We start from the raw sequence: 26,223 nt of genomic DNA, 5'->3' as shown, positions 1-26,223 counted from the left end.
GCCTAACCCACCTGCAGGGATCTAAACCCAGCTGCACCAAGGACCCTCCTGGGTGTGGTGACACCACTTTTTAACCTGGTGGTGGCTGAACTGGCTCAGTGGCCACCACCCAGTGAGCAGGACAGGGACACTGTCCCTCGGCACTTCCCGGAGCTCAGGAGATGTCCCAGCCCAGGGTAACTGGGGATGGATCTCACTCCCTCCCAGGCTGGGATTAAGCAGTCCCAGAACTCATTCCCCCTTCCTAAACTGTCCCTGCAGCCTCCCAAAACCATTCTGAGCACTCAGCCAGCAAAGCCAGGAACAGGGAGGTGCCAGGGGGCACCCACTGCAAAGGGCACCTGGAGCTGGGCAAATAGCTCAGGAACAAACCCCTCCTTTCTTACACACACACACTTATCAGGCACAGCAGCTGATAAGGAATTCAGCAGGTGGGGGGAACAACACTGATCCCAGGCTCCTTGTTTTCCATAGCTGAGCAGGGAAAAGAGCCAAGCTTTGGGGCTGGTGGCTTTCCCTCCTGCACTGGGGGGTAATGAAATAAAAACAAGGAGCAGGGAAAGCTCCTTCCTAAGAGAAATGTGGCTACCAAGAGAGAAACCAGCTCTGCAGGACAAGGAACAGGCTCAGCTTGGCCACACAGAGACCTGAGGGGACGTGGACTCTGAATCCTGGGTGGAATGTGACATTCCCAGCCTGTTAACCTAAGGGAACATTTTTTTTTAATAAGATAATACCAAGTAATTGATTTTTAAATACACTGAAATCAAATGTCCCGAGGCCAGAGCAGGATCCCAGCTCTGCTGTCAGCTCAGAGGCAGAGCACAAGGGAAAAGAAAATAAAAATTAAATCTCCTTCATGTGCCTCTCTGGCTCCAGGGCAAATGCGAACATCTCTGTAAAAGGTGCAACAATTTTTCTCTATTAAAAAATAAATTATCAAAAGGGAGAAGCTGGCAGGGGCACCAGGGACCTCTGAGGTCGATCAGGCAGCGTGGAGAAAATCCATCTGTTTAAAACACACATCAACAATTGAGCAAAAAAAAAAAATTCATTTTGAAGATAATTTATTCCAGTCTCTCTCTCACACACTCCATCCTTCACAGAGTCCCAGTCGAGGAGGGTTCATGGCTATTTTTTATTGGATTTTAATTGTTTTTATAGAAAAATACACATGCAAATAATATATTTATACTTCAGCGCTGAACTTCTCTTTTCATGTTGGAAAAAATAACAATAATAATAATAATAATAAAGAAATGAAGGAAGATTTGGGAAAGACCTGAGTGGAGGCAGAGACAGGGAAGTTCATGGGGATGGGATGCTCCAGGATGCTGAGCTGCTCATGGTCCAGCACTTTTTATCCAGCAGGAAGTTTTTTATTGGGATGAGGGACCAACATCAGCCCCTGACCCCAACAAAAACCCTTCTCCAGTAACTCTGTCCAGGTTTTGGAATGGCCAAGGAAAAATTGGTGCTGGATTCATCCTTCCTACAGACCCAGCATGGATCCCATCCCCAGCAGCAAGGGAAGCCCAGCTTAGGTAAAAGTATCACCTTGATGCCTGGAACTGACACCAGAATCTACATGGAAAAAAATATCCTTTTATGCTATTTCCTATGGGATACAGCTGGCAGCACAGGGAAAATGGATTGATTTTAACCTGGACTTGTGTTCTAGGATGATGTTTGTAGGGTGAGACTCTGTTGGACCCTTGGCTGGGCAGGGCTGGGGGTTTCTGCCCCTGTGGGCTGCTCCTTGCAGAGGGGAGCAGCGATGTCCCTGTGTCCCCAGCAGTGTCCCCAAGTCCCCAGCAGTGTCCCCAAGTCCCCAGCAGTGTCCCCAAGTCCCCAGCCTCTCTGCAAACACCATGCCAAGGTCCAAGGGCTGAAACAGCAGCCCTGGAGCAGAAGAGGAGATGTCCTTTAGACAGGGCAATTTCAGGTTTGATGGATGAGCAGCTGGAGCGAAGAGCTGGCGAGGGAGAGGGCAGAGAGGAGCAGCCTGGGGAAGGAGGACAATTAATCCACTGCCACAGGACGCCAGGAGGCTTTGGGAAATGTCACAATGCAGCAGCATCCCGACACTGAGAGGGCAGCAGGGAGAGGGATGAGGGGTTTTATCATCTCCTCCCACGGCAGCAGAGCTCCTCTGCCCTCAATCCTGCCCATGGCTTTTTTCCTACTGATCCAGGCTAATGATATGGAGCAAACTGCTGTGTCTCTGCCCAGAGGTACCAACCACACAGGCAGCACAGGGGAGGCTCCCCAAGGGAAGGATTTCCCTCCAGCTGCCAAGGAGCTGTGCACCCAGGGTGGCAGCAGCGCTTTGCCAGCCCCACTTCTGCCCCCAGCAAGGCCCTGCCCGTGTCCCCAGCCAGTGGTGACATCCCTGGTGACACCACACAACCTGAAGCTCCTGGCTGTGGTCCCTGCCATCACCTCCTGCATCCTTGGTGCAGCTCCAGCATCAGTGAGGGGACAGCAGCAGGGAAAGGGAACCTTGGATACCTCTGGATTCACCACCAGACACCTCACCAGCCTTTCCTGGGGGGCTGCAGACACAGCACCTGGGGGCTGCACTCTTCCTTCTTGCCCCTTGCGTTCTGTTTTCATTTTAACCAACAAAATTCGCTTTTGGGACTGTCTACTCCGAAAATAGAGGCGGGAGGGTCTGGCGAGGGTGGGGGCTGCTTGGCTCCTATGTCTACAGGCTGCCCTGAGGCAGCTCTAGAGTTTGGAGGACGATCATGCAGGTTTTATTGCAGCTCGTGTGTGTGGTTTGGTTTGTAGGTAGCCCAGCTTCAGCCTCAGGTAGCCCCGGAGGTGGGTTCCTCTCCCCTCCCACCTGTCCGGCCGCCGTCTCTCCACCACCACGTGCCGGCCAGGCGGCTACTCCGTGGCCATCTGCTCGATGTGGTCACTGAGCAGCTTGTATTGCTCTGGGGAGGAGAGAGAAAAGGGCTCAGGGAAGCTGCTGAACCATCCCATCCACGCTCCATCCCTCCAGAATCCCAGGAAGAAAGAAAAGGAAAACTGCACATCCCCTGCGCTCTCCCCTACCTTCATCCAAGTTGCCGATGGTCGCCTGCTTCTTCAGGAAGTCACTGCAGAGTTTCTTGCTGAGGCCAAAGGCCAGCATGTTGTGGATGAAGGTGCTGAGGGAGGACAGAGATGCTCTGGCTGAGAGAATGGCCAGGCTGCCCCTTCTTCCCCCCACCTTCCTCTCCCTCCCCACGGCCCCTTGCTGTGGGCACTGGCATGATGCTCGATCCCCTCAGATACTCAACAGAAGGGGCAGGAGCAGGTCCCAGGGAGAAGATCAAAGATCCTGTGCTCCATAAGGGTTTTTCCCCAGCAGAGGAACACCTGGCAGGTGTCCCCAGGGGTGCCCCCCTGCCCTGCTCACCCCAGCTGCCCGAAGGTGATGTTCTCGTTGAAGCGCAGGCTGTCGTCGCGCTCCTCCTGCGTCATGTGGCACCACTTCTCCCTGCAAGGAACGAGCCAGTCTGGCACCACTCTGTCACCACTGTCCCCTCAGGACCCCCTGTCTGCTTCCTCCCACCCTGGGCCACGTGGCTGGAGGACAGGAAGGCACCGAGAGCACCTGGATGTGGTGCTGGATGAGCTCAGAACATGGATGCATCTGCAGAGCTCTCGGCCTGGAGCAAAGCAAGAGAAACCTCAGGAAAAGCCTTACTGAACCTCGGCTTTGCCTGGAAAGGCCCTGATTAAGAGCTAAAAATAGCATCAATCCCTCCAGCACAGAGCTCACCTCAGTGCCACGGTGGGCACCAGGAGGAAGCAGGGCATGGCCATCCCAGCAGGGCTCTGCTGCAGCCCCCCAGCCTGGGAGGGGGACAGGGGGACACCAGGCACCTGTCCCCCACCTGCAGCAAGGCTCCACTCCCCAAATCCCAAACATACCTCACCCTCCAATGGGGCAGGAGCTCCCACACCCCTCCCCACGGGCCAAAATCCCAGCGGTGCCCTGAGGATGCCTCAGCTCCACTGCAGCTCCCTGCAACTGCAGCATCACCTTAAGGGATGGAGGGGATTAAGCTCTAGGCAGTGGCAGAGCCCCCACCCTGGGAATAAAGCCTGTGCCACAGGGATGTCACTTGGGGTGGTGGCAGCTGGGCTCAGTGCATGCATGCCAGGGAAACTACAGCTCCACGGTGAAGCCAGCCCCTTCCCGAGAACCAGGTGAGGTTACAGCCAAGGAAGAGAGGAGGAAAAGCGAGGAGAAACAGGGATAGGCAGAAGAAAAGTGGAGGAGAAGGAAGAGGAGAACACCAGGAGAGGAACAGACACTTGTAGCTGGCCAGAATGTCAAGCAGGAGGGGAGAGCTGTGCTGGGTGCAAACTGGGATAGAAGGGGTCTCACCCAAAATTCGGGGAGGTTGGCTCAGCCCCAGTGTGGCTGAACTGGAAGAGGGTGGGTGCTCAGCCAGGCTGACCCCACAAAACGAGCCAGTCCCCACTAAATCCCCAAATGTGCAGAGCTGCTGAGCTGAGCCTCCAGCCACCAGCTCATTGTTTATAGGGCTCTGGAAATGCACACAATATGTTCCTGGGGATTTGGTTTTTTTAAAGAAAAGAAGGTGTAATTTCTCTCAGATAAAGCTTAGGACAGCAAATAAAACCCACAGTCAAATGCAGAGGCTGAAAGGAGAGGGGAAGAATCGAATTAAGGGGCTTTGAAATCTGGAAGCAAAACTTCACAGACCCCACTGGCTCACTTACAGAAGAAGCATGTTTGTAACTCTTTTTTTCCTGCCCTTTTATGTTTTGGAGGGAGGAAGAAGGGAGAAAAAAACATTATGAAAGTGCCCCAAAAAAAAAAATTGACCATGTTTCTGGGAATGCCTGGGAAAGGAGAAAACCCACATGTGGCTCCACTCAAAGCCTTTGATCCTCACACTGGCCCAGCAGGGCAGGCACAGGGGTGAGGAACCCCCTGGGGTGTGGGGCTGTATTTTGGGGTATCCAGGGAAGCCTTGCTGTGCCTGGAAGTGCTGAGAGCTCTCCTTCAGCTCTCTCCTCTTCCAGCAGCAGCAGCATTTCCCCACACACAGCAAACCCCAGCAGTGACATTTACACCATTCCTTGGCCAGGACATTCCTCAGCCACACAGAAAATTCACTGCCAGGCTTCCAAAAATCCTCACCCTCTTGCTGATGCCATCACCTGGAGGGATTTGCTCCCAGATCCCACACTCCAAGAGGGCAGTGACTGTTCCCCTGCCCCAACAGCAGCTCGTGGCCCCAAGGACATGCTCCCAATTGTGACATGCAAGCCCCCATCTGCAATTCTAATTTTGCTAAGGGATGGCAGCAGAAAAGCACATTAAAAACAGGAAAGGACCAGCTTTTCCAGCTGGCAAAGGATCCCCAGCACCTCTAAGTGGCAGCAGAAGCCAGGAGCAAGCAGGAAGGACAGGAGAGGGGGATGCTTTATTCAACAAAGAGACTCAGTTCGTGTCCAAAACCTGCCCACAGGGATGCTCCCGGTGAAATATCACAGCTTGAAACCATTCAGGCTCCTTTTTTAAGAACCACATGAAAGAGGAGTCAATCCAAACCCCTCTGGCCCTTGGGGAAGGCGATGCTCACGCTCAAACCTCCCCCTCCGTGGAGAAAGGGCCTTGCAGAGCCCCCCAAAACACATCCCCCCCTCCCCAGGGCAGGATGTGGAGCTGAAGGGAGCCTGGGGACGCTCAGGAAGGACAGGGACAGACACACCTCTTCTCCTCTTCCTCCCCAGTGTTCCCTCTGGAGCGGCGGCAGAAACGGGGCCGACAAAAGTGGCGCGTGAAAAGATCATGCAAGACAGAGGGATGGAGGGGAACGGAGAGAAGAAGAGACGGAAGAAGGTTGTTAGAGGCAGAGAGAGAGGAAAGAGAGAGAAAAAGAGGAGTTTAGTTCTGATTCCTTGCCCCCCCTCCCCTGCCCTCCCCACCCAGAGGAGGAAAAACCTCGCCAGGTCTCGCTGCAGCCCCGGGAGGACAAAGCCCGGCCAGCCCAGAGATGTCCTGGTCACCCCACCACAGAGGTGGCCTCAACCCCGTCCCCACGGACCTTCTGGACATCTGCCATGGCCGGGGACCGAGCTGGAATCCCAAATTCCAATCCTCCCTTCAGGGATTTCCATCCTCAGCCCGCACGCAGCATCCCAGCCCAGTGTAAGCATCCTGCATCCTCTCCAGAGGACTCGGGGGGGTCACCAGCACCTCCCAAACCCCCCAAAACCCTCAGGATGCTCCAGGCTGCAGCTCCCAAAGCTCCTTTGTCACTCAGGCTCGCTCCTGCAGCCGAGGCAGACTCAGCCATCAGATTAATTGGGAAAGGCACTGGGAGCAGGGAGCAGCTGCCGCTGGCGTCTGTCCTTGTGAGGCATTTGCTGCTGCTAATTTGGGGCTTAATCAAAGCAAATGCAGTTATGGTTACACTGCTGCTCAATAGGCTCTTCCTGTGCTTGCTTGGGAGAAAAAAAAAGAGGAAAGCAATAAGGGGAAAGCAGGGATTGATCCGTGAGCTGAGCCTGGCACAGCAGCCCAGGGTGAGAGCCAGGGCTGCTGCGGCTGAGCTCGGGGTTTGGGGAGGACACAGAGCAGGGCTGGCTGTTCAAAAGGGCTGCTCCAGCCCGGTGATTCCACCCCGAGGGCTCAGAGCCTCAGGGCACTGCACAGACAGCGGGAGGAGCTGCCTGGGGGTGGGAAACTGCCACAGGAGAGGAGAGAGTGACTGGAAAGACACAGCTCCAGGCTGGAGCAGGAGTTGGGCACAAGCTTGGCGAGTGTCTCACCCTCTTCTGCACCCCCCAACAAGAGCAGCCCCTTCTCTGGCAGGTTTATCACAGTTTTCAGGGCTGGCAGTGCCACCATCCCCAGCTTCTCTCCTTGCTGGCTGCAGGTTGTCCCTCCTGGGACATGCCCTCCATCCACTACACCCTCCTGATGGCACCCAGCACCTCCCAGACCTGCTGCAAACTCAGCACCAACAGCCTGAGCCCTGGCTGCGATTTCTGGGCACGTCTATAGGGCTTGGATCCTCCAAAAATGCTGCACGAAGAGCAAGAAAACCTTCCTGCTCCCAAACCCCTACCAGGCTGCACATCTCACCCACCCCAGTGCTCCCAGTCAGGGATGGAAAGCAGAGCATTTCCCCAGGGCTGGACAAGCTCAGGGCTGTTGGGAGGAGCATCCTGGGGGGCTGGGGGGGACGGGGAGTCCCCTGTTGCTGTCCCAGGTCGGGACATGCCCTACCTGGTGGTGGGGGATCTCTTCCTGCGCTCGCAGTGCACGGCGTCGAAGAAGGCGGCGTTCCAGAAGCGGAGGTTGTGCCTGCAGGGAGGGAGGGAGATGTTGGGAATGGCCAATCTGGGATTTATCATTAGGAGCCACAGGGTGCCCAGAGAAGCTGTGGCTGCTCCTGGATCCCTGGAAGCGTCCAAGGCCAGGTTGGATGGGGTTTGGAGCAGCCTGGGATGGTGGAAGGTGTCCCTGCCCATGGATGGGGTGCAATGGGATGAGCTTTAAGGTCCCTTCCAACCCAAACCATTCCAGGATTCCACAATCTCACCCTGAGTCATCCCAAGGGTCAGGATGGGCCAAGCAAACCTGGCAGATTTCTGGACCAGCCCTTTGGTTAGCACAAGGGACGTGCCAAAGCTAAGGCCAGCTCTGTTAGGGACACCTGGGGACATCTGGGGACATGTGGCCAGCAGGACAAACCCCCCCCCAGGCAGGAGCCAGCTCGCCCTGGGCTTTACCAGATGGGCTGCTGCTTGAGGTGCATGTACAGGTAAATCTTCTCCCCTTTCTTCTCCTCCTCTGGGCTCTGCAGGGACACTGTGGGGACACACAGTCACACAGCAGCATCTGGGGACTCCCACCTTCCCACCCACGTGTGGATTTTGTGCCCCCTCCCTGTCTGGTGGCTGAGCAGCTGGGAGGGTTTGCAAACCAAACACATCCTCTACACATCCACAGCAATGGGACAGGAGCTCTGAGAGCCCTTGGAGGGCAGGGATCAGCCCTGTTCAAGGCAGGGATGTCCCAGCAGGATCCTGGGGGGACTGGACTGCTGGTCTGGGAGCTCACACAGGTACTGGGGGGGACTGGTGCACCCCCAAAGCTCAGAGGCAATGGGTGCCCAAACCTCTGCAGCCTGTGACACTGAGAACAAGATCCCCACAGAACAAGAGGCTTGACTGGAATTCCAAACCCAGCCCCGAGGCATTCCAGCATTTCCAACCCTCTCTCCTTCCCCAGGGCTGCCTTGGCCATTCCTATTTCAGCTCTGCTGCTGCACTCACCCGTCTTCTTCAGCTTCTCCTTTGGTTTGTCTTCACTTTCACTGTGGCACAAAAAATCAATGTCAGCTCCAAAAATCCTGTCCCCCCAACAGCCCATGGCCCCTGGCAAAGGGAACCTCAGTTGAAAGACCCCCTGATCCCATGCCACCATCCCCAGGGCCAGAAAGGTGACAAAGAGACAGAGACATCCCTCCCCTGGGACCCAGCACAGAGATGGTGCAGAAGATCATGAGAAGGTCACATGGCTGTCTCGGTTTTGAGACAAATTAGGAGGAATTAGGACAATGGCCAAGGGAAACAGGACTCCCAGGCCATGAGGTGACAGTGACTAAAGCATGGGACAGGCTGGAGTCACCTCTCATGGCCATGGCAGCCCCATGGTGGCCCTACACCCCCAGCTTGGTCAGGGGTGCCTGCCCACCCCAGGGAGTGGTACCCACTCGCTCTTTTTGGTGGCAGGACCCTTCAGTTTGGTTTCCAGGCCCCCAAAAAAGCCCTTGACGTTCTCAGTCTTGGCTGAGGTGTTTTTCAGCAGCCTCTCTGCAATGTCCTTCTTCTCAGCCAGCCAGGTGTTCGCTGACTTCAGGTACGAGTCGATGCTGCCCGTGGGCTTCTCCTTGGCCTCCAGGGGCAGAGAGTGAGGTTTCCCTGGGGAAAATGTGCCAGGAACTCAGTGGTGAGTGCTGCCAGCTCCTGGGGACCTGCACCCAGCTCCACAATGCACCACCAGGAGATGAAAACACCCAAGACCCCATCCCAGCTCCTGTAGGGTTGTATTTCTATTTCTATTATTTCTATTTCTATTTCTATTTCTATTTCTATTTCTATTTCTATTTCTATTCTCCCCGCTCCCATTTTGGATAAAAAATCCAGTTCCCCATGGAGGAGCAGCCACTACACATCAAACAATAAACCAAGGTGATTCTGGCATGGGGTGTTCACATCCCACCCCATGGACTGGGATAATCTGGGGGGTGTCACATGCAAATATTCCTGGTTGGAAGCAAGGACAAAGCAGCATCACCCCCCCAGCCAGGAGTTCTGCCAGGTTTGCAGGGATTCTGGGTTCTTTGCCACCCCTCCAACACCCTTCCCATGCACAGGACACACTTCAGAGCTCCACAGGTTTGCAGTTCCCTTACCTATGTAGTAATAGGTGAAACACATGGTCATGAGGTTCTTGGCAGGGCTGAAATCGTCCATCTGGTGACACCTGGCACAGAGGGGGGACTCAGTGAGGACACCCAAGCGCAGCTCTGCCCCCAGGGCCTTTGGGGGGTCACCACCAAGCCCCCAGGACTTACTCAAAGAGCACGAGGGCGAAGGACTGCATCAGGCGGTAGAAGGTCTGCTCTGAGACACACTTGGAGTTGCAGCGCTGCAGGGACAGAGCCAGGGCTCAGCACAGCAGCAGGAACAGCCTCAGCCCCAGGACCACCCACCATGGGCAGGGGAAAGAGCACTCATGGCTGGGTATCCCCCTCAGAGACAGCACTGTGCCTGTCTGAGTTATTTATTTATATTTTATTTAGGGAATAGGATGTGTCTGAGTGCTGGTGGGGTTTAATTTTAAATAAAATGAGTGAATTCTCTCCCACATTGCACCAAGGGTGTATTTAACTGCTCAAAATGCATTTATCCGCTCCTGTATCTCCCTCTGCTGTGGTTCCTCTCTTTCCTTGAGTTCCTGCCTTCCAAAAATACTTCTTTGGGATATAAATAAACCGCCCTGGCCTGAGGCTGTTCCAGGAGGATCAGTGCAGGATCCCTGCTGCCTCCCCACCACTCACCTGGGCGCTCACATATCTCGCAAACCACTCCCTGCCCTTCCCGTTCTCGCTGCTGCACAGCTCCCCAAACCTGGCCTTCTCCTCCTGGTCCAAATCCTCTCTGGAACAGGGAAAAATTAAAAAAAAAAACATCATTAAAGCCAAGGATGTGACCTGCACCCCCCAACATCCCTTTGGCATCAGCATCCCGGTGCTGCGGGGCTGGAGGAAGAGGAGGAGAGCAGCATCCATTCTGTCATCCCTCGCCTTGTGCTGCTCTTTTCTTCCTCCCTGGCAGGAGGGAAAGCACAGGCAGAGGGAGAAGGGAAGAGCCAAGGACAGCAAGAGCAGAAACTGAGCTCCAGAGACAGGCAGGGAGCCCCAGAGCAAAAACAAGCCCTGTTGCTGCTCCTCACGCTCCAGTTGCTGCATCCAGCCTGACACGGAGCCGCGGAGCTCTGGAGATCAGGAGCTGGGGCTGCAGGGCTGGGGGCACAGCCAGGGGCTGCCACGGGGGCACGTGTGAGCCACTGGAATTTCTGTGATCAGTGGGGAGATGGGGACAGCGAGCCCGTGGCGTGGGAGTGGAGAGAGAAGAAGGGCTGGGAGATGAGCTGGGATGCGGCCAGGAGAGGGGTGCAAGGAAAAGCCACAGCCCCCCCAGCACTGCCACAAACTGCTGCTGCCGGGGTGGGAAAGCAGCCAGACCCAGCCCCATCCCCGGGGCACCGCTGCTCACCCCCCGGTGAAGATTTTCTCCACGTAACTCCGCATGAACTCGCGGCGCTCGGCCGCGGCCTGGTCCCGCGCCGGCTCCGCGCTGTGGCCGGAGGAGAAGGACTCGTTGGAGGAGGAGCGGCGGGGGCCCCCCCAGTGCTGGGGGGAGTCCCCCATGTCGTTCTCGCTGTCTGCAGACTCGGTGGCATCGCTCTCCTCCGCCGCCACCTCGTGCCCCGTGTCCCCCGGCTGGCCGGTGTCGCCGGGAGCGGCGGGAGCAGCTGAGGGGGCGCAGGCGGGTGGCTCGGGGTCAAAGTCTATGAGGTTCCCCACGGGCACGTCCAGAGGGGCCTCCATGGCTCTCCCAGGGGATGTGGCAGGGCTGGGGACACCGGCTCCTGGTCCTCTTGCTCCTCACTGGGGCGTTGAGGCCATGGCTGGCAGGATGCTGGCTAAGGCAGGCAGGAGCTCCTGGGGGACAACAGGTTACCACAGGACATCTGAAAGGCACAAGGAGGACAAAAGTGAGGACAGGACCACAGGAACCACCACCGTGGACCCTGGGCAAGGCCACCACCCATGATGTCCCCAGGGGAGGGACACACAGAGCTGGCTCCTCTCCCCCAGCCACGTGAATCAGCAATCCCATGGAATCCTCATGTGCTTTCAGCACTGCTCGAGAGGGTTTTCCACCCTTTAGCCCAGAAAAGGGACACTGGAGCCTCAGCTCCATATGTCACATTTGGGATGTGACATCTCGTGGCCTGATGGGCAAAACTGTGCTGGCAGGAGCCAGCAGCTGGCAGGACACTGGTGGCTCTCCAGGGCAGCCCTGCCATCCTCCTGTCCCTGCTGTCTCTCTGCTCACGGGTCTGTCTGACCCCGTTTGGAAATGGGATCACCTCTGGGCTGGAGCATCCTGGGGTTTAACACTGGGACTTAGCTGGGAATGGAGAGGGGATGCTGGACACGACAGAAACTGGGATGGGATGAGGATGCAGAGCTCTGGACTGCAGTTAAGGGGGTTTGGCACCCCAGATTGCAAAGGTCCTGCAAAGGAGGTACAGAGAGCACAGGGATGGGGATGGATGGACATTCCCATCCTGGACAGTGCTGCAGCACAAGAGGCAAAGAAGGGACCACCCTGGAGCTGCCCCTGTGTCAGACAGTCACTGATGTACCCAGTGAGGGTGTTCCTGCCCCAGGAGATGGTGAATTAGTGTCTGAAACCCAGCAGCACCGGGCACAGGGTGGCACAGGAGCAGGGACAGCAGCACAGGTGACAGTGAACAGTGACAAACCCAGGGCAGCACGACAGCAACACTAACACAGCCCTGCTGCCTTCCAGAGAACTGATCCCAGGGCACAGGCACCCACCCCCAGAGCAAAAATCCCCCAAAGGACAATGTCCAGCCCCTCAGACCAACAGGAGCTCAAACTGAAACCAAATCTGACATTTCACCGAGCACAGCACGGCGGGAAAACAACCCCTGGGCTGCAGGAGCAGCCACTCTTCCAGCAGCATCCCCCTCCTCCTCCTCCTCTCCAGGGACCCTTTGGGACATGGGACAGTGAGAGAAACACAACTGCTCGAGTGGCTGGAAAAGCTTGTCCCCAGAGACAGCAGGGACAGAAAGAAAAGTCACCTTGGGTGGCAGAACCTTGTGCTGCCCCAGCCTCCCTCACCTGAGCCCCCTGGCTCCCACACACCTAAAGCTGGCTCCCAGGAGCTGCAGGGACACTGCTGCACTCCAGCAGCTGTGCAGAGCTCGGCTCCTGGGAGAGGAGCAGCCCAAGGCTGCAGCACAGCAAGGACTGGCCGTGTTCCCACGGGGATCCAGCCAGCTGCAGCCTGGCTCCGTGTCCCTGGCAGTGGGAGCCATCCCAAACCACCCCTCCAGCTCCAGGGACACCCATCCATCTGTCCATCCATCCATCTGTCCATCCATCATCCATCCATCCATCCATCCACCCACCCATCCATCCATCATCCATCCATCCATCATCCATCCATCCATCCCTCTGCCCCCAGCCCTTCCCACTCCCACAGCAGCTGCAAAGTCCCTTTTGGCACCGATGGAGAGGAGGTTCCAGGGAGAGCTCAGTGCCTAGAGGGGCTCCAGGAGAGCTGGAGAGGGGCTTTGGATATAGGCACGGAGTGACAGGACACAGGGAATGGTTCCCACTGCCAGAGGACGGGGTTAGATGGGATATTGGGAAGGAATTATTCCCTGTGAGGGTGGGGAGGCTCAGCTTGCCCCATGACCCTCCGGGAGAGAGGACTTGGAGTTCAGCCCGGGAGCCCCAGGGAATGCATCCTGCTCAGAGGGATGGAAAATATTTAATCCCTCACTGCCCAGCTCATGGTAAAGCTCTGCCCTTGAGTGAAGTGTTCCAAGGTGTTGGCAGCTGCTGGAGGTGCCCAGGTTTCCCAGGCACCTCCAGAGGGGTTGGGCTCTCAGCACAGAGCCCAGAGGAGCTTCAAAACCAAAACCAGCTGCAAAACCCTGTCCTCACTCCACAACTTGCTCGTTGCTCCAGCAGAATAAATCCAGGGAAGGAATAGCCAGAATATCAAACAAGAGCCTCAGGTCCCACAGGTGGCACTGCTCACTCACAGACTTCAGCACAGCTGCACATCCCATCACTGCCCAGGCAGGTCCCAGTCCTGAACGGGTCAAGTTTGAGAGGAAATGAGGGTTCTGGAATAAAAAGGGACTTTTAGGCTGCTTGGGAGCCTTGATACAACATCACGAGCTTCAGCATCATCCTGGAATTCAGCAGTTCCTGGGCTGACTTTAACCATGAAGCTCAACCAGACAGGTGGAGACCAGCCCAGGAATATCAGCCAGGAATGTGCTGAAGCCACACATGGGAATGCCACAGGAAACCCATGATGCCCTCAAATTTTGGAAAATGCCTGACTTTACTAAAAAGAAATGCTGGGGTAGATGTGAATGATTCAACTATAGCTGCTTATGTGTGCAAGCAGCTTTTCTCCATGACCTGCCCTTGAATCCAGCATTCCTGGCTGGATCTCCCAGCATCCCTAAGCCCTGCACTGAGTTTCCCCTCGGGGCTTTTCCCAGGTGCTGAGGTCAGGTTTGCTGTGGGGCCTCAGCAATCCACACCTGGGAAATGGGATCCAATCCCAGTTTGGAAATCCCAGAGGGGAGCAGGATTTGGCCGAGCTGTGTCCCAGCTCTCCTCTCTCTCCAACCACAGCGTCCCAATGCTCTCAGCCTGTCCCCAGAGCTGGATGACAAACTGAGATAATCCCTGTTATCAGCTCGGGGGTGGGTGGCATCCCACATGATGACAGTGCTCAAACCCACACTCCCTGCATCCTGCACGGAGATGGTGCTCCAGCCTGGAGCTGTCAGGGATGACTAAACACTGTAATTAAAGCAAAGAAACCTCTGGCTGCCTCCTGGTAGCCCCATGCCTGCAGTCTGGCACCAAGACACGGAGTGCAGGATCTCTGAGAACGTTCAGCTCTGGGAAAAGGGAAAAGCCACAATCGATGTTCATGCAGGACTCGTCCTGGCAGCCCAGAGGGGACAGTTCTGCTGCTTTGGGCACAGCCAGGAGCTCTGCAGAGAGCCAAGGGCTGCCTGCATCCCGCTGCTGTGCCAGGCCAGGGCAGGGTTTGTGCCCTGTGCTGCAGCACAGGTGATTTCAGCACATCCCAGCTCTGCCAGGTGACAAGTTGTTTTTTATTTTGTGAAAAAGGGGTCGGAGTTTTGCTGCCTTCTCCCAGCCCGTGTGCTGGTGCCCTGCAGAGGAGGCAGCCCCGGAGCAGGGCACACACAGGGGTGTCACCACTGCTGAGGGACTGGCAGGGTGCCACTGCTCACTGCTGGCACTTCTCCACGCTGCAGCCCTCCGTGGAAATCCTCCCTTTTTTGAGAGAATTTTTGAGGCCAAAATTTCGAGGTTTTGGGGCCAGAATTCCTGGGGGTTTGGGGCAGGAATTCCCAGGGTATGGGTCTTAAAATTCCCACGATTAGGGGGCTGAAATTCCCAGGATTTGGGGACTGAAATTCCCGGTGTTCAGGGCTGGGTATTCCAGGATTTTGAGGCAAAAATTTCCAGGTTTTTGGGGCCATATTTCCTGGGGTTTTGAGGCAGGAATTCCCAGGATTTGGGTCTTAAAATTCCCAGGATTTGGATCTTAAAATTCCAAGGATTTGGGGGCTGAAATTCCCAGAGTTTTGGGGCTGAAATTCCCAGGGTCTGGGGCTTAAAATTCCCAAGATTTTGGGGCTGAAATTCATAGGGTTTGAGGCTGAAATTCCCAGGTTTGGGGCTTAAAATTCCCAGGGTCTGGGGATGAAACTCCCAAGATTTTCAGGCTGAAATTCAGAGAGTTCTAAGCTTGGAATCCCCAGGTTTTCAGGACCAGAATTCCTGGGGGTTTGAGTCATAAGATTCCCAAGATTTTGGGGCGGAAATTCCCAGGATTTTTTGGGCTGGAATTCCCAGATTTTGGGGCTGAAATTCCCAGATTTTTGGGGCTGAAATCCACCCTGGCACGGGAATTCCACCTTGCTGCCGGTGCTGGCGCTGCCCTGGCACCCACCTGCACTGCACCCACGGGTCGGTGCCAAGCCGGGCTCTGCAAGGGCACGGCTGAGTGCCTGCCAAGGAAAACTCCGTGTGCCGAGAGGGAACAGCCTGTTTCCTCCCCGGGAACTGGTCAGTCTTGTTCCCCCGTGTCCCTGCCCCGGGCAGAACACGCCGGCAGCGGGGTCACGGCTCCGGGGAGTGCCAGATCCCCAAACTCACCCTAAATCCAGAGGTACCGCGCTCACCCCCCTCCCGAGCACCCCGGTGAATTTAAACACACAAACCTCCTGGTTTAAACACATCTGGAGAGCCGAAACTCCTCCTGGCTGGGCTCGCCCGTCCCGGGCTCTGCCAGGGAGGCTCCAGCTCTGGAATTCCCAAAATCATCCCCTACCTGCCAGGGGGGTACCTGGGGGCGGTGCTCGGCTGGGCTGGCACAGGTGGGGCAGACACCGCACACAGCCCGTGCGTGCAGAGTCAGCTCCAGCCCATCCTGAGCCGCCACCGGGATCCCCATCCCTAAATCGGGAGCGTTTTTGGCATGTGATGTAAATCTAGAGGATCTTTCCCCCAGCATCATCTCCTCTCCCTGCCTCCCAGGCGGACCCTTCCCCTTCCCAAACCTGCCTTTACCTCACACGGGGCGCAGACAAAACCATCACCCAGCCCTTAAACCGGAGCCATTCCCAGGGAATCCGAAGCCCGGCGAGCTCCCAGCTTGCCCCGCTTCCCTGAGAGCCTTTTCCTTTCCCCCCGCTGCCATCAGACACCAGATGGCAGCTCCCCATTCGCCTGCACTTGCGAGGAGAATTAAATGTCTCTTGAATAGACCTGAGCTGCGCAAGCCGGGTTTTTGCGGCGAGCAGCGGTTTCTCCTTTCACCCTTCCCAGCAGCACAGCTCCCACACCCCCCCGGCCACGGCCACATCCCCAGGGAGCCCCCAGATGGGGCAAAATTATCCTGCAATTCCCATTTTTACCTGGCAAAAAAAGAATTCCTTCCGGGGGCCACACCAGGCTGTATTTTGGAAACGAAAAGCACACCCGGGGGGGGGTTCCCTGCCCCGACCACCCTCATTCCCACGGGAAATGGGAATCCCCCAGCCCCTCGGAGGGGTTGGGGATGCAGCCGGTTCTGAGAGCGAAACCTGGGGCTGACGGAGCCTGGGGACACCGGGGAGGATGGATGTGTCCCCCTGAGCTTAAAGACAGCTGGATAAAAAACCGGGGTGTCACCTGCCAGCGGGAGATGGGGACAGAGGATGGATTGAAGCCCCAGACGGGGTCACAGCGCCATCCCCACCCTCCCTCCCTTCACCCCTCGTTTTTTACCTGCAGCCAGGAGCCTCGCAGCAGCATCCGGCCCGGGGGTGGCCGGCGTGGCCAGCACGCCGGGGAACGGGCGATGGAGGCGACGCGGGGGCGCTGCGCTCCCTCCGTCCCTCCCTCCTTCCCTCCGTCCGTCCGTCCGTCCCTCCCTCCCTGCGGAGCTCCGGAGCATCACAGCGCTCTGCGCGCACAGCGCCGGCTCCGGGAAAAGCGCCGGGAAAAGCTCGCGGGGTGTCACCCGTGCCGTGTCACCCGTGGGATGTCACCCGTGGGATGTCACCCTGCAGCACAGGGACAGCGTTTTGCCCTTTGAGGGATTCCCATACCCCGCATCGTCCTCCCAAAAACAGCCCCTGTGCGCCCGGGAATGTTAAGAGAAATTAGGATTCCCATCAGAGGGGGAGTTCTCCAGACTAAGTAGCTGCACTGGCAAATATCCAAAATATCAACCAAAATATCCCCAACAAAAGGGGGAGCAAAACACCTTAACTGCCTGCACATGCAAATATCCAAAATATCAACTAAAATAAGGTGGGGTCCTCATCAAAAGGGGGAGCAAAACTTCTTAAGTCCCTGAACATGCAGCTATCCAAAATATCAAGTAAAATACCGTGGGGTCGCTGTCAAAAGGGGGAGCAAATCATCTTAAATCCCTGCACATGCAGATATTTAAAATATTAAGTCAAATAAGGTGGGGTCCCCATCAAAAAGGGATTTCCCAGCCCAAAACAGCTCATCCAAGCCCCTGTGCACCATGACATCTGGGATATTGAACAAAATAGTTCAGGGTTCACATTAAAGAGGAATTTTCCAGCCCAAAGCAGCTTCAGTCCTGGCACATGCAGATATCCCAAATATTTACCCTAATGAGGTGGGATTCCCATAACAGAGGGATTTTCCAGCCCAAAGCAGCCTGTCCAAGGCCCTCTGCATCCTGACATCTAGGATATTGAGCAAAATAATCCAGGGTTCACATTAAAAAGGAATTCTCCAGCCCAAAACAGCCTCAATCCTGGCACATGCAGATATCCCAAACACAAACTAAAACAAGGAATTCCCATCAATGAGGAGCCCAAAACAGCCTAACTACCTGCTCATGCAGATATCCCAAATATTAATTAGGATAAGGTGGGATTTCCCTAAAAGGGGGATTCTGCAGCCCAAAATTCCTTGTCCAAGCCCCTCTGCACCCTGACATCTGGAATATTAAACAACACTAGGCAGGATCCCCATCAAAGGGGGATTTTTCAGCTCTTTTCCTCACCTTTAGCTGTTTTTTAGGCCTTCCCAGGTTTGTGAATTATCTGCTCTGCTTTTCCCCAGGTGAGGCACTCGGGGGGGAAAAAGTGTCAGGTGAGATCAGAGGAGGGGAAAACCCCAGTGGGGAGGGGGAAGTGGGTGGGAGCAGCACCAGGACAAGGCAGAGCTCAGGGAATTGCTGCCCACTCCAGGGGCAGTGCTGGGGTCTGGCTTCTCCCTGGAGAGAAACTTCAAGGGTTTCATGGCAAGAGATGGGAAACAGGACAAGGCTGAGCCCCTGGGAGGGATGGCCCAGAGGGACAGGGGGTTACGTGCCTGGGGGGAAATTTTGGGGAATATTTGATACAAAGAGAGGCAAATGAGCTTGGAGAGGAGGCCACCAAGCCCTCCAGGGCACCTCAGCCCTCCCAAAAGGAGCCAGGCAGTGCCCAAAAGGGTCTCTCTGAGGATTTTGGGGAGCAACAGCCCCTGATGGAGAGAGGAGGCTGGAAACCCCCACATCAGCACAGAATCCCTGGTCCTGCTTATCCTCCCTGCCCCAGCATCACCCCAAGCCTGAGCAGAGCCCAGCTCTGTGCATCCCCATGGACAGGGAGACAGGAATTGCTGGCCCAGCACACCCTGGAGCACCTGCAGTCCTACTCTGACCCCCAAGAAGAGCAAAAACCTGGAAGAACCACATCCTGCCTCGCTGGAGGTGCCAATGAGCAGCAAACAGTGTGATCCCAGGGAAACGCTGCTGGGAAATGCAGCATCCCTGCCCAACCTGAGTGCTGCTGCTCAAGGGCAGCCTTGGGAAAGAATCCAAAGCTTGAATTGTGTGGTTTTCAGTGCAGGAGATGAGTGAGTCACTCCTGCCACGGAGCATTCTCGTCAGGAGAGCTCAAACGATGCCAATTAGTGTGAAATTGCTCATTGTCCCCTCGGTGTCATCACCAGCCCACGGAGGGAACAGCAGTGCCTGTGACACAACACTTGAGCTCAGCAGAAAGCCAGAGCATCCCTAATCGACTGTCTGCTCAGGGTGATTGTTATAATTAAGCCAGACTTCAGGAATTGCAAGTGACATGGAATAAACACCCCCAGCTCCCCAGTTTGGATATGACACCATGGGGAGGGTTTTGGTGCCTCCCCCAATTTTTACTGGTTGGGTTCTCTCGTGGATGCCTGGCCTTTTTTTGTTTGTTTTTATGTGTTTATTCTGCTGCTGACCCCGGGTTTGGAGCATGGCAGGTGGAAATCCTGGGAGAACACAAATTCCTGGCACTTGGAAGTGTCCCAGACCAGGTTGGACAGGGCTTGGAGCAGCCTGGGACAGTGGAAGGTGTCCCTGCCCACGGCACAGGGTGGAACTGGATGAGCTTTAAGGTCCCTTCCACCCTAAACCTAAAATTCCATGGATCTATGAAATTTTGTGCCTCCTCCACCTCAACTCACAATCCTGGCTGGGAATTCTTCATGTTAACAAAGAAAGGAGAAGCCCCAGGCTGCTCACCAGGGACTGGGGGAGCATCCACCCCACGACTGCCAGGGAGGCAGAACCCAGGCTCAGGGTGGGTTATTCACCCTCACTCCATGGTGGTGCCCCCAAAAACTGGGACAGTGAATGTTCCTGCAGGGAAAGGCTCTGGGGGTGGCTGTGCCTGTCACACACCACCAGCGCCCTATTTCCCCTATTTATTTTTCCCTATTTCCCCTATTTTCCCTTATCTCCCCTATTTCCCCTATTTTCCCCTATTTTCCCCTATTCCCCCTATTTACCCCTATTTTCCCCTATTTTCCCCCTATTTCCCCCTATTTTCCCCATTCCCCCTATTTCCCCCTATTTCCCCCTATTTCCCCCTATTTCCCCTATTTCGCCTATTTCAAAATCTATTAAAAATAATCTAAAACAACCTTAAAAACTCTCCACAGCACCCCAAAACCCCTTTCAAAACTGCAAAAAATAACCCAGAACAAAAAAAAAAAAAAAAAAAAAAAGCAAAAACCCCCAAAATTCCACTTAAAAACCCCCCTAAAAATCATAAAAAAAAAAACTTTCAAAAACCCTCAACCCCTCAAAAAAAAAATTAAAAATCCTCAAAAATCCCCAAGAAACTAAAAAAAATTTAAAAAAACTTTTCAAAATCCCTTAAAAAAATGCTAAAACAACCTTAGAATCCCTCCAAAAACACCTAAAAATCCTTTAAAGTCCTGCCTGCCAATCGATCGCTCTGAGATCGATTAATCACGACTGTCGATCGATTGATCTGGATTCGATTGGTGATGCCTGACGATCGATTAGTGCTGTTTGCCGATCCAGGCATTAAAAATCAATCACAGAGCAATCGATTGCAGACAGCACTAATCGAACCCAGAGCAATCGATCGGCAGGCAGGAATTTAAATTGGTTTTTTTGGCTTTTTTTTGGAAAGTTTTTAAGGTTGTTTTAGCAGTTTTTTAAGGGATTTTGAAAAGATTTTTTGGAATTTTTTTTAGTTTTTCGGGGATTTTTGAGAATTTTTTAAATTTTGGGGGCGGAGTTTGAGGTTTTTTTTTCAATTCCACCCAAATCACCCCAAAAATCCACTTGGAATACCCCAATTTTACCCCAACCCCCAAATTTAACCCAAATTTCTACCCAAAATCCCCCAAATTCACCTGGGACACTCCAAAATCCACTGGGTTCACCCCAAAATCCACCCAAACCTTCCCAAAATTCCCCTGGGAAACCCCAAAATCCACCAAAATTCACCCCAAAAATCAACTCAGGACACCCTAATTTTACCCAAAACCCTGAATTTAGCCTCAGATTTTGCCCCAAACCCCCCCAAAATTCCCTCAGAACATCCCAATGTTACCCAAAATCCCTGAATTGAGCCCCAAATTCCTGGGTGGTCCTTATCTATGCCATATTTGGTAAAAGGGGTGGGGCCTGCCACTCCCCATGCCATATTTGGTAAAAGGGGGCATGTTCTGAGTCCCCCATGCCCATATTTGGTTAAAGGGGCGGTGCCTGTCCCTCCTCCATGCTCATTATGTGTAAAAAGGCAACACAGGCATTAGTAATGGAGCCCAGAGCAGCGGTTTGGCCGGCGTGAGCAATGGAGCCCAGAGTGATGGAATAGCAAATGATGGAGAAGCAGGGGAAGCACATTTTGAGGAAGTTACTGAAGTATTGGGTAACTTTTTTGCCTCACACCCTGAGCAGCAGGATCAGCACAAGGGCCAAGGGAGGAGCTGGCAGAGCCAGGAATGAGCCAGGGTTTGGAGACAGAAGGATCCCAGAGTCACACAATGTCCTGAGTTGGAAATGATCATCTTGTCCCTGTGTGCCCCTGCCCAGACACCCCAACAATCCCACCCTGTGCCTGGCAGTGCCCAAAGGCTCCTGGAGCTCTGGCAGCCTTGAGGCTGTGCCCGTTCCCTGAGCTGTGCTCATTCTCTGGGCTGTGCCTGATCCCTGGGCTGTGCCTGATCCCTGGGCTGTGCCCATTCCCTGAGCTGTGCCCGTTCCCTGGGCTGTGCCTGATCCCTGGGCTGTGCCCATTCCCTGGGCTGTGCTCATTCCCTGAGCTGTGCCCATTCCCTGGGCTGTACCCATTCCCTGAGCTGTGCTCGTTCCCTGGGCTGTGCCCATTCCCTGAGCTGTGCCCATTCCCTGAGCTGTGCCCGTTCCCTGGGCTGTGCCCATTCCCTGGGCTGTGCCCATTCCCTGAGCTGTGCTCATTCCCTGGGCTGTACCCATTCCCTGGGCTGTGCCCATTCCCTGAGCTGTGCTCGTTCCCTGGGCTGTGCCCATTCCCTGAGCTGTGCCCATTCCCTGAGCTGTGCCCGTTCCCTGGGCTGTGCCCATTCCCTGGGCTGTGCCCATTCCCTGAGCTGTGCTCATTCCCTGGGCTGTACCCATTCCCTGAGCTGTGCCCATTCCCTGGGCTGTGCCTGATCCCTGGGCTGTGCCCATTCCCTGGGCTGTGCTCATTCCCTGGGCTGTGCCCGTTCCCTGGGCTGTGCCCGTTCCCTGGGCTGTGCCCGTTCCCTGGGCTGTGCCCGTTCCCTGGGCTGTGCCCATTCCCTGGGCTGTGCTCATTCCCTGGGCTGTGCCCGTTCCCTGGGCTGTGCCCATTCCCTGGGCTGTTCCCTGGGCTGTGCCCATTCCCTGAGCTGTGCCCATTCCCTGGGCTGTGCCCGTTCCCTGGGCTGTGCTCATTCCCTGGGCTGTTCCCTGGGCTGTGCCCATTCCCTGAGCTGTGCTCATTCCCTGGGCTGTGCCCGTTCCCTGGGCTGTGCCTGATCCCTGGGCTGTGCCCATTCCCTGGGCTGTGCTCATTCCCTGGGCTGTTCCCTGGGCTGTGCCCATTCCCTGGGCTGTGCCCGTTCCCTGGGCTGTACCCATTCCCTGGGCTGTGCCTGATCCCTGGGCTGTGCCTGTTCCCTGAGCTGTGCCCATTCCCTGGGCTGTGCCCATTCCCTGGGCTGTGCTCATTCCCTGGGCTGTGCCCGTTCCCTGGGCTGTGCCCATTCCCTGGGCTGTGCCCATTCCCTGGGCTGTGCTCATTCCCTGGGCTGTGCCCGTTCCCTGGGCTGTGCCCATTCCCTGGGCTGTGCCCATTCCCTGGGCTGTGCTCATTCCCTGGGCTGTGCCCGTTCCCTGGGCTGTGCCCATTCCCTGGGCTGTGCCCATTCCCTGGGCTGTGCCTGATCCCTGGGCTGTGCCCATTCCCTGAGCTGTGCCCGTTCCCTGGGCTGTGCCCGTTCCCTGGGCTGTGCCCGTTCCCTGGGCTGTGCTCATTCCCTGGGCAGTGCCCAGCACTCTCTGGGGTAAGAATCTTTCCCTGAGATCCACCCCAAACCTGCTCTGGCACAGCTCCAGCCCCTCCTGGTCCTGTCCCTGGTCACTGCAGAGGAGCCAGTGCTGCCCACCCTGGTGTAAAATCCTGCTGTGAGGAACGAGAGCAGAGCAAGGCTGGGGGAAACGAGATAACAGCTGTGATAAAAACCCCAAACCCCAGCCCTGCAGCACCACAGGGCCAGGCTGACCCCAAGCCAAGAGAGGGGCAGCTCCCCTGGGCAGGGCTGTGCCAGCACAGCCAAAGCACCTGGAGAGGGACAGGGCAACAAGAGGCTTCAACATCATCACCCTTGCACAAGGATGAGTTAATTTACATTAAAAAGACCCCCAAGAGGAAACCACCCAAGCCCCAAAGGATACTCACCCTCCACCGTCTCATGGGCTCAAAGATGTGGTTCAGCCTCCCAAGACAAGGAAGATGCCGAGTTGCTGGTGCTGGTCTGTGCTCCAGAGCCCCTCCCAGCCCCGGAGCTGCTCCCCGAGCCCTCAAACCCAGCACCAACAGCAGCACAACGCAACCAGGCGTTGCCACACCACGGATGGTTGTGACACAGCTGCTAAAAACCTAAATAAGCCGCTCTTCCAGACTGACCCTCTGCAAATCCCTCCTAATCCAATCTTGTTTATGGCATTAAGTTGGACCCTCCCATGCTGAGCGCCCCTGTTTGCTCAACTGTTGGGAAAATCTTCATCTTTTCTTGGTCCTGGTTGAAGCTCTGATGCAGAAGTCACCAGAGTTTCCTTCTCCTCGTGTATGGAGGTGTCTGTGGACAGGGGACACCTGCAGTCCCAGCCCTGCATCCCACACCTCACCAGCCTGGGCATGGAAAACCTCCCTCAGTGCCAGTGAGACACAAACAGGAGTTCTTTGGTTTAAAACAGAGGTTTCTCACCTTACCCAGACACAAGGGAAGAGCTGGAGGAGATAAACCCTGCTCTGACCTCCAGCTTCCCCCATAAATCCTAGCTGGCACCCAGGTGAGGAAGCAAGCCCCAAACCACGTTAGCTCGGTGTGTTATTCCCACAAGAGATGCCAGAGCCACATTCCCCTCCAGAGCTGGGAGCCGGGAATGCTCTGCCCTCCCTGAGGCCATCCCACAGATGATCCCAGTCAGGAGGACACAAACCTGGGGGTTTGCCACAGGCTGTCACAGCCACACGCCTCTGTGATGCTGATTCCTCCAGGGGAGGAAAAACCCTGCCCGGGTGTCCCCAGCAAACATCTGCCACGAGTGTCAGAGCAGCTCAGCATGGAAGGGTTGTAATTACCCTCAGCCTCCCTGGAATCTGCAGCCAAGCCGTGCCACTGAAAAGGAAACCTGGTTTATCTCTCCTAAAAGGAAAGCTGGAGCTGTTTATAAAGGGAGACACGGCTGGAGCAGCAGGAATGGGGCTCCTCTCCCTCTGCTCCCCCTCCAAGTAATCCTGGATAAGTTTGGATCCAGGAACACCCACAGGGACCTGCAGCCATCGAGGCTGCCTGCAAGTCCCCGTGGAGCTGGGGAAGGGCTCCAGGGGGGCTCAGTCCATGGAAAACCAGGAAAATCACCGGTGGAGCCCCAGCAGCGGGAGCTGGGAGGAGGGAGGTTGGTTTTCCTCCCTCCCCCCATTGCAGGCAGTGGGAAGGGCAAGGAGCAGCCGTGGGGAGGACAAAGGTGACAGCTCTGTGATGTCACAGTGTCCCAGGGTGGTGGCACACGGAGCTCCCGGAGCAGCAGCCTCGGGATGGTGGGACCCACCTGAGCTGGGGTAAAACAGTGGGATTCACAGGGAATGGCAACAAACCCAACCTCTGAGCACCCCCAGCTGCCCTCCAGCCCCCAGTGCTGCTGCTGGTGGCACCTGGGTGCTGCTGGCACCTCCAGCTCAGCCCTTGTGTCCCTGCTCCCCTCTCCTGCTCTATTTCACCAAACCAGGGATGAGCATCACCTCCATCTGCAGCATCTTTCCTGGGAAGAGTGTGGTGCTCCCAGAGAGGAGCTGCTGGGAGCCCTGCAGCCCCAGAGCGTTGGGACACAAGCACAGGATGCTCAGGACACCCCGGTGGCCACAGCAGCGAAGGGAAGGTCACCAGCACGTGGGAACAGAGCCCAGGAATGTGCAGATTAAGGCACAGCAGTGCCCTTTCCCTGCTGTTATTCCCAAATCCTGACAAAGGTTGGATCCCTGAGCTGGCCACCTCAGCCATCCTCTCCTGAGATGTCACCTCCCTGCTCTCCTCTCTGCAATCCCAGAGGGTTTTTTGGATCCTGGTCAGCAGCAAGGGACAGGGACAGGGAGGACAAGACAACCACTGCACTTCCAGACAGGGAATCTCCACCACTCCATCCCCAGGGAATCCCATCCCTAATTGGTTTGCACAAAGATCTCCCAAATTCATGAGCAAATAACCAAGAATAATAAGAGTGACTAAATTAATTCCAGGCGTGGAAAGCAACTTCAGCTCAAGGTCCTGCAGCTCCTTCCAGTGGGGTGGGATGGGATGGGATGGGATGGGATGGGATGGGATGGGATGGGATGGGATGGGATGGGATGGGATGGGATGGGATGGGATGGGATGGGATGGGATGGGATGGCAGTGCCAGTCACCCCTAAGTGATAATTTTTTAACACACACACCAAATCCACCCAAACCAAGTGAGCTTTTTTTTTTTGAGCTGTGGGGTGGAACAAGATGCTCCTTGAGGTCCCTTCTCTGATTTTCCCCTCCCAAGCTGCTGCCCTGGCTCTCTGAAGTGTTTTGTGTGTTGTTGTTTCCCTCCCAGCTCCAGCAGTGACTCTGTTTGTGTAAAGCTCCAGCACATGCCGGGTAACAGCCCACGGAGGAATTTACAAATCTCGCCTTTGGAGGCAGCAATTGTCACTCCAGCCATCTGCCAAAGCACGAGGGACAATCCAGGGGACGGATGTGTCACAGCAGTGCCAAGGACGAGCCCAGAGGGCGATCAGCAGAGACGCCACAATTCGGGATCTCATGACAGCCACCCCCAGACCCACCCAAAAAATCACCGAAAACTTTCCAAACCACAGCAAACTTTCCAACTTTAGCCATTCCACACCTCCCTGCTGCAATCCAGCTCCCGAAATTCCCTCCCAGCAGCTCTGCCAGGAGGGATCAGCACCCACCAGCTCCCAGGGGAGCCCCAAAATTCCCTTTTTACCTTTGCTCCCTGCAGAAGCGGCGATGCCCAGCCCCGGGCGGGGACAGCCTGGCGTGACAGCGACACTGCCGCCGGCATTCACCCTGTCGGTGATTCATCCGAGCTCCGGGTGACAAAGGGAAAGCCAAACAAGGCGGGGCAGGGATGCGCCCGCTGCTTTTCCCTGGCCCCGGGTGCCGCCCACAGGACTGGAAATACCTGTTGGTGCTCCTGGCAGAGCCACCCGGGCTGTGACAGAGGCCACCAGGGCTGCTGCCACCGCCTCTG

At 55.7% G+C, this 26,223-nt stretch overlaps 1 protein-coding gene across 4 annotated transcripts; it reads right to left on the bottom strand.

Moving 5' to 3' along the window:
- Positions 1 to 1,119: 1,119 nt before the first annotated feature.
- On the bottom strand, positions 1,120 to 26,223 carry KIAA0513 (KIAA0513 ortholog). 4 transcript variants are annotated; one of them, XM_056500952.1, is made up of 13 exons: positions 25,957 to 26,223; positions 10,828 to 11,305; positions 10,110 to 10,209; positions 9,624 to 9,697; positions 9,462 to 9,532; positions 8,760 to 8,967; positions 8,320 to 8,360; positions 7,774 to 7,852; positions 7,268 to 7,345; positions 5,745 to 5,774; positions 3,410 to 3,490; positions 3,064 to 3,158; positions 1,120 to 2,942 (listed from the first exon to the last, which is right to left on the bottom strand). In XM_056500952.1, exons 2-13 carry the CDS (start codon positions 11,160 to 11,162, stop codon positions 2,893 to 2,895), a joined length of 1,242 nt encoding a protein of 413 aa, XP_056356927.1. In that variant the 5' UTR covers positions 11,163 to 11,305; positions 25,957 to 26,223; the 3' UTR covers positions 1,120 to 2,892. The 4 variants fall into 4 exon arrangements, with proteins under 4 accessions (XP_056356927.1, XP_056356928.1, XP_056356929.1 ...); XM_056500953.1 differs by lacking the exon at positions 25,957 to 26,223 and adding an exon at positions 16,707 to 16,897; XM_056500954.1 differs by lacking the exon at positions 5,745 to 5,774 and having other exon boundaries at positions 25,957 to 26,219.

This window comes from Oenanthe melanoleuca, chromosome 11, assembly GCF_029582105.1.
Source record: "Oenanthe melanoleuca isolate GR-GAL-2019-014 chromosome 11, OMel1.0, whole genome shotgun sequence".
Lineage (NCBI taxonomy): Eukaryota > Metazoa > Chordata > Aves > Passeriformes > Muscicapidae > Oenanthe > Oenanthe melanoleuca.
The sequence above is the reverse complement of the archived record's forward strand: the minus strand, read 5'-3'. Positions and strand labels throughout refer to the sequence as shown.

Coding starts and splice junctions, on each gene's coding strand:
- KIAA0513 (XM_056500952.1), bottom strand. CDS start 11,162: ATGGAGGCCCCTCTGGACGTGCCCGTGGGGAACCTCATAGACTTTGAC. Junction 9,698..10,109: donor CGAGATATGTGAGCGCCCAG/GTGAGTGGTGGG, acceptor CTGTCCCTGCAG/CGCTGCAACTCCAAGTGTGT. Junction 7,346..7,773: donor CTCAAGCAGCAGCCCATCTG/GTAAAGCCCAGG, acceptor CCCTCCCTGCAG/GCACAACCTCCGCTTCTGGA.